Here is a 7,727-nt window from a genome sequence, read left to right as displayed (position 1 = left end):
CCGGTATGTGTGTGTCTGTCAGACCTTGCTGCCCTCTCAGTACTGGTACTACATGATGTTATGTGGATTTGTGTGTCTGTCAGACCTTGCTACACTCTCAATCAGGGGCGCAGCCATGGGTGGGCTGGGGTTGGGCCGTGGCCCACCCACATAGAAAGCTGGCCCACCCAATACATTTTGCAAAATAAATCAGGCAAAAATAAGAATTAAATAACATAACCCTAACCCTAACCCTAAAACCGAAATAAAGTAACAAAAAAACGCCCCAAAACTGCTCAGGCCCAGCCTATACTAGCGTTCTGGCTGCGAAACTGCTCTCAATATTAGTACTAGATCATGTTATGTGTATTTGTGTGTCTGTCAGACCTTGCTGCCGTCTCAGTGCTGGTACTACATGATGTTATGTGTATTTGTGTGTCTGTCAGACCTTGCTACCCTCTCAGTATTGGTACTACATGATGTTATGTGTATTTGCGTGTCTGTCAGACCTTGCTGCCGTCTCAGTACTGGTACTACATGATGTTATGTGTATTTGTGTGTCTGTCAGACCTTGCTGCCCTCTCAGTATTGGTACTACATGTTGGAACTTGGTTTCTACTCGTCGCTGCTCTTCAGTGTTTTCGACGATGTCAAACGAAAAGTAAGACAACTTCACACACAACAGTTTGATACACACACTGTTTATTGAACTGTTTATTGTCATATCTCCAGGACCATCACTCTTAGTTTTATCCGCAGGCTCTATGCCTTTGTGATTGTATTTATTTTTAAATATCTTCCATAGTTGGGTCTTTTGCTGTCTTTATGCCCATGTTGTTTTTATGCCAATGTGTTGTATCCTGTAGCACCTTTGAGTCAAATGTAAAGTGGATTACAAGTGTATTAGTATTTTTATTATTATTCTCTCACGCTTCCTTTCTCACCCCCCCCTCTCTCTCTCTCTCTCTCTCTCTCAGGACTTTAAGGAACAGATCGTGCATCACGTAGCGACCATCATGCTCATTAGTTTTTCGTGGTGTGTGAATTACATCCGCGCTGGAACCCTCATCATGTTAATACACGACTCCTCTGACTACCTGCTAGAGGTATTATTGTTATTGTTATTGTTATTGTTATTATTATTATTGTTATTATTATTATTATTATTATTATTATTATTAGTAGTAGTAGTAGTAGTAGTAGTAGTTGCCATTCAATGACTACATTGACATTAGTTGATGTTTTACTGCCACCTAGAGGCAAAAAATACACTTTCCTCACCAAAATCTATTTGTGTCCATCCATCCATCCATCCATCCATTCATCCATCCATCTGTTCATCTTTCCATCCATCCATCCATCCATCCATCCATCCATCCATCCGTCCGTCCGTCAGTCTGCTAAGATGTTTAACTATGCTGGGTGGAGGAACACCTGTAACTACATCTTCATCGTCTTCGCCGGAGTCTTCATCGTTACTCGTCTCATCATCTTACCTTTCTGGTACGCACCCAAACACATGAACGCACACACACACGCACACACACACACGCACACGCATGGAACCTTAGCGGTTCACCTAGTGGTGAAACAACTAATATTTGCTATTTACAAACTCACCAAAATATAAATGCTTAACTTTGTTACATATTGATATTTTAAACTGCTGAGTAAATATATGAATTATTTGCAGATGTCTGTTAGCATAAAAAAAGGTCTAGGAAGACACATTTGTGCAGCTTGAAGCCCTATTTCATACTGTAAAAGCTTTTTGAAAGATTGAGAAGACCTTTTCACCTATATAACGACGTATCCAACATTGGGAGTGCGTTCGGAAATGCGCACTGGGAGCGCACTCACTCACGTATTAGTTTGTATTGGCCAGTGTGCTCAGTGCTATGTATCTGAACACACCCTGGAACACCAGGTTGAATGTGGTTAATAATTCTTCTCCCTGAGTGTCCAGTCTCCTGGGTTCTTTTGTATATCGTTGCTTTCAGGCAAAAACCTTGTATCTCCATATTTCAACTTGTTATGCTTTTTATACAACTTTATGCAACTTTTTAAGCTCACGACACAACATTGTGATGCATTGGAACGGCTATTTTTGCCCTTTTCTTTTATTATTATTTTTTTTAAATGGTGGTTTAGTCTGTTTGTGGATTTTATAAATATTGAACCAATGAAAAAGTATGAACAAGTGCTTGTGACTAGATAATAACTACATTGGAACACAGGTTATTTTTCTTATTTCCTGAAAAGTTGTTGTTGAAAATGTTTTGGACATACAAGGTTCCCACCTGACAGAAACTATAATACGTGAGAATCATCCTGAACAGGATGACTGGATTCTCATTGCTACTATGCTCAACATGCCTTCAGCCACAACTGGATATAGTTGGAGCTGCTTCATTTCATAGGTCATGGATCACCAAAACTGTACGCCCCTTTTAATTCAACTTCAATAAATAGTCAAATAAGGTCAGGTGCGGGTCAAAATAATGAATGATTATTACAGGGTGTATGTGTGTGTCCATGGGAATAATAATTACTAAGTGAATATCCTTTTGTCAGTTCTATTAGCGTCCACATCGGTCAGTCATTAGAAATACTTAGGATTGTTTAGATTAGCTGCTGGGTCTTATTGTGGTGAATGGACTGTTCAAACAGTCATAAAGGTGCAGGTTGACTTTGGGCCATTGCAGCTGCTCGCATCATGGCTCATGTTGACAGTTAAATAACCGCCTGCCTGGATCCTTATGAAATCAATGCCGTCAAATATAAAATAATAACATGATGGACTGTAACGCTAATGAACACACACACACACACACACACACACACACACACACACACACACACACACACACACACACACACACACACACACACACACACACACACACACACACACACACGCTTGCATGCTCACACCATATTCCATATTAAACTCCTGTTAACTGATACTATACTGATTTGTAACATTTATGAGCGAACAGAGACATGCCACATTTCCTAATAATGATGACTCAACGAGGCAATCCAGTTTTGAGATTCTAACTCCCTTTTCTGTGGAATTTCTTGACTTCCGACATCCCATTAGCTGACAACATTGACGCGGCATCTTAGGTCACCAGGTCATTTAGTGCACTGTTTTACAACTAGTGGTCCATGTCTGTCTCTTCTTGGCTATAGTGGTGGACAGGGACAGAGTCTCGGGTCCTTTTCGGGCTCCAACCTATAGCCCTGTACATATTCTTCAGGTATACCAGTGTGGAAACATCACTCTCACAGAGATATGTAGTTATAAAAGGTAAAATACATTTAGCTTTTACGGTAAACTCTGGGAATTGTGCCTGACAATTTTCTTCTGTAGTAGTTAAGCTTAAAGTACTTTTGGAATTGAAGCACAAGCCTCCTCAAATGAACACTGATCATGATGCTAATGTATTAAATTCCACTGACCTCATATCACACAAATACCAAATTACTAAGTTTCTCCAAAATATAACAAAATACGATCTTCACTTTCCTACATAATAACTGAATGCATGGTCATCCAATACCTTCACAGACCACTTGTGGCCCATGGACCACCAGTTGAAAACCTCTGATCTAAATGATTACAAGTTTTTTTTTTTAAATGTCACGATTAAAAATATATAATAATAAATAAAATAAATCTACAAGCTCACAACGGGTCGCGATGCAAGCCGGTGTGAGCTGGGTGATCGGCTATTTTAGATTAATTAATTAATTAGATTAATAATTCAACCCCTGGAACCCCCTCAAGGACCCCTCGGGGTCCACAAACCCCACATTGAGGACCACTGCACTAGAAGACAATCACAAACGTAACATTTGTTTCCCTTCTATGCGTGTGTGTTCGTGTGTGTGCGTGTGTGTGTGTGTGTAGGATCATCTACTGGACTGTGGTGTATCCTCTGACCATGTATGAGCCATTCTTTGGGTATTACTTCTTCAACGGTCTGATGGTCACCCTACAGTGTCTGCACGTCTTCTGGGCCGTGCTCATCATACGCTGCGCCGTGCGCTTCCTCACCAACAACGTACGTACGCACGCACACACGAACGCGCACGCACACACGCACACACAGAATTGACAGTAAGATCTCTGCCGGAAGGATCTCTGATGAAAGAAGTGTTTCTAAACGTCTGTCTGTCCGTCTGTCTGTCTGTCTGTCTCTGTGTGTGTGTGTGTGTGTGTGTGTGTGTGTGTGTGTGTGTGTGTGTGTGTGTGTGTGTGTGTGTGTGTGTGTGTGTGTGTGTGTGTGTGTGTGTGGGTGTCTCTGTGTCTCTGTGTGTGTGTCTCTCTCTCTCTCTCTCTCTCTCTCTCTCTCTCCTCTATCAGGAAAAGGTGGATGATGACCGCAGTGATAAGGATGAGACGGATGACTCCGGAGAGGAGGAAGATGAGGATGAGAGGAAGACGAAGAGTTGCAACGGCCCTCTGCAGAACGGAAACTCACACCACAATCACAACCACAACAACCACACCAAGACAGACTGAGACACACACACACACACACACACACACACACACACACACACACACACACACACACACACACATACTCATGCACACATCTTATTATCTCCATGAGGCGAAGATTTTGAATTCGGCCCGGTCTGTGTTTTGTCTGTCTGTGTGGCTGTCTGTGTTTTCTGTCTTTGTCTGTGTGTGTGTCTGTCTCCATGTATATCTGTCCGCAGCTACTCTCACAAACTACTTGTCGGATCATACTCTTTGTGCACACTGCCAGTAGGCCAAGGACCTCGATTCCTGAATATTTCTCACATCAGCCAACGACAAACTATGTAATTTCTGTGATTCAATCATCGCAGATCAGTCGTCCCTCAAGGCCGTGGAAAACTATGCGGCTATGGACCGAAATCTGTCCGTCCGGCTTACGGGATCGACTCTACTAACTAGCCAATTACAACGCTCTTGTCCCTCCCGCTCATGGGATGAAACCGGTACTAGTCGATCGCAGACATAAGGTTAGCTGGCACGAGCCAAGGCTCTAGAGTGAAATGCCAACTCGTCAAAGTTGCATTGTAAGTTGATAATCTATGTATGTTAAAAACACGTTTTTACGGCAAATCTCTCAGTTACACCAACATTGTTCCTGTGAAGTAGTTTTCTTATTGGTGACGTTTATAAGCAACGATATGTCTGTTTAGACACAAGCCTACTGGAAACTGACCACCGCCTAGCGTTGCCTGCCTTCCTCTCGCGCAGGACTCACACAGCGGGCGAATGTAAGGCAAAAACAAATTTCAAATCGCAACCTTTCATTGACAGGGGATACAAACATAACTGACACAAGGGATTAACAATCACACTTTGCAGATTACACAGAACATTGAATAACAGAATGACGTGTGGGAACTACTGACATTGGAGCTGGGAGGTTCGCGCACACATATTGTAATGTATTTAAGGCACTGACAGAGTCTATACGTACAGGGTGATACATTGTGTAGACAGACCTGGGATGAACATTCCACAATCGTTTGCCGTATCATAGTCCAGGCGTGATATAGCTTAGTTGTATAAACACGGCCTCCATCAATTTCCAACGTTGCTAGTTTGTAAAAGTACTTATTTTCCATAGTTTGCCGACAAATGCAATGGGTACATTATCAGGACACCAGTCACGTTCTCACATGGCATATCAAATTTTGTTATTGTCCTCTGTCTTTTGAGAGAATGCAAGTTAAATCACACAAAGCTCATTCCATTTACCAGGTCTAAAGACAAGAACAGCTGAAACAGCTTTTCACTGCAATAGCGCATGTCGATGTGAAACACTTTCATGTCGAGCCATGTCGTTACAAGAACACTAGTACGTACGCTTGGCCATAAACATCAAGGTTTGCCTTGACATGCCCAGATGCATGGCATCTTGGCCTTTAGGCTATAACACTGTGACATCATGTTTTCCCCAGTGATGTTTGCCCTGGTGATGTTTGCCCTAGTGATTTTTGCCCCGGTGATAATGACAACATGCCACACTACTTGTCAATGTCTTCACTGTTCAAAGTCCATACAGCCTGTCACTCTGGTTGCCCCCTAATGATGTAATGACAGTTTACCCCCCCCCCCCCCCACCTATGCCCCGTGCCTTTTCATATGCACACAACCCCAATGACATCTCAGTGGCCTTGTGGTTAGAGTGTCTGCCCTGAGATTGTGAGGTCATATCAAAGACTATAGAAAACGGTAATCATTGGTTCCCAAGGCTACTTACGTACACAATCCCCAAAACATTATCATCACACAATCCAGACAGACAGAAAGATGGAGGGAGGTATGGCATGCCTCCTGGAGGAGATTTGCGCTCTACTGAGCGCACCTTTCTAGTTGTACTTTAAGTACAATGTAATCTAATCACAAGGTGATGATATACACTACATAGATTAATTAATAGTGTCTTAACACGCACACGCACACACACGCGCACACGCACACGCACACGCACACGCACACACACACACACACACACACACACACACACACACACACACACACACACACACACACACACACACACACACACACACACACACACACACACACACAATCATCCCAGATGGACACTTACATGAAGTGTCTGCCTGGAGATGTTAATAGTGTTCAATTGTTGACTAGTTTGCCAAAATATAAGTAAAGAAGCGAGGGAAGGGTGGAGTTTGAAACGAGGGATGAAGGACAGGATGGAGGCTTTGTTCAAACTGCAAATGGCAAATCCGATTTGTTTCTCAAATCTGATCTTTTGGACTGAGAGCCCACGCGCCCGTGCCGCGTTGTGAGCTATTTTTGGCACACGGCTAAGTATAAATAAGGCATTGCGACACCATCAAGGCCTGCCAAAATACATTTTAGACGACTAAATCAACTGTAGATGTATTTGACTTAAACTAGATTGAAACATTTCAGATTACTAAAATATGACTAAAACTAAAGAACTAAATCGGAATTTTCTGTCAAAATTAACATTGTTAACAGTGGCCAAAAATCGGATTTGGGCCGCCAGTGTGAACAGAGCCGCAGAAGTGAGGGATGGAGTCAAGTATGAGTGGGGATGTGCCTTTCAGACAAACTTATGTTTGCTGCTTTACTTTAGATGGTTTTCCTATGGTGCCTTTATGTTCACTGCTAAAGAACCAGCAGAGAAGCAATCAATCAATTAATCAATCAATCAATCATCATGTCTTATTTGAAAGATTTATGATCAAATTAATGTCACTTATTTCAATCATTTCTTTATCTATGCAATTCCATGTGTCAGCTCCATTTACATGGTCACCACACCTGATTCACAGGGACCTCTAGTACTGCTGGTTTTCTATCCTACCAGGACCTCAAGTATCCTGCTGGTTTTCTATCCTACCAGGACCTCTAGTAGTATATCCTGCTATAAACAAACTCTCAAAATATGAATGACTTTAAGTAAAATAAGAAACAAGATTACACAGTCATAAGGTCATAGGGTTGTAATAAAAACTGCAGTTTTAAATAACATATGAAACTCCTTTGAACACTGTTTCAGAGACATTCTTATTAATCTATGAATTTGTATGTTTTGACTTTAAAACATTTCTTTAGAGTTTTTTTTTAAATCCATGCACTTTTCCCTGGTGGGTATATAAATGAAATGAAGGGCAACCTTAATTTTGGAAAGAAACGCCTACATTCCTCAGGGTGGACATAGACCAGCTTT

At 41.9% G+C, this 7,727-nt stretch overlaps 1 protein-coding gene across 1 annotated transcript in view; it reads left to right on the top strand.

Moving 5' to 3' along the window:
• The window catches only part of LOC311042403 (ceramide synthase 2-like), a 39,107-nt gene extending 32,143 nt beyond the window's left edge, over positions 1 to 6,964 (top strand). The window contains exons 7-11 of the mRNA XM_084053101.1: positions 548 to 640; positions 957 to 1,085; positions 1,376 to 1,482; positions 3,896 to 4,049; positions 4,352 to 6,964. Of these exons, the coding sequence (XP_083909227.1) occupies positions 548 to 640; positions 957 to 1,085; positions 1,376 to 1,482; positions 3,896 to 4,049; positions 4,352 to 4,510 (642 nt within the window). The 3' untranslated portion in view covers positions 4,511 to 6,964. The remainder of the gene's footprint in view (positions 1 to 547; positions 641 to 956; positions 1,086 to 1,375; positions 1,483 to 3,895; positions 4,050 to 4,351) is intronic.
• The last annotated feature ends 763 nt before the right edge of the window (positions 6,965 to 7,727 follow it).

Source organism: Gymnoscopelus microlampas (assembly GCF_963454915.1).
Source record: "Gymnoscopelus microlampas genome assembly, chromosome: 3".
Classification (NCBI taxonomy): domain Eukaryota; kingdom Metazoa; phylum Chordata; class Actinopteri; order Myctophiformes; family Myctophidae; genus Gymnoscopelus; species Gymnoscopelus microlampas.
The sequence above is the reverse complement of the archived record's forward strand: the minus strand, read 5'-3'. Positions and strand labels throughout refer to the sequence as shown.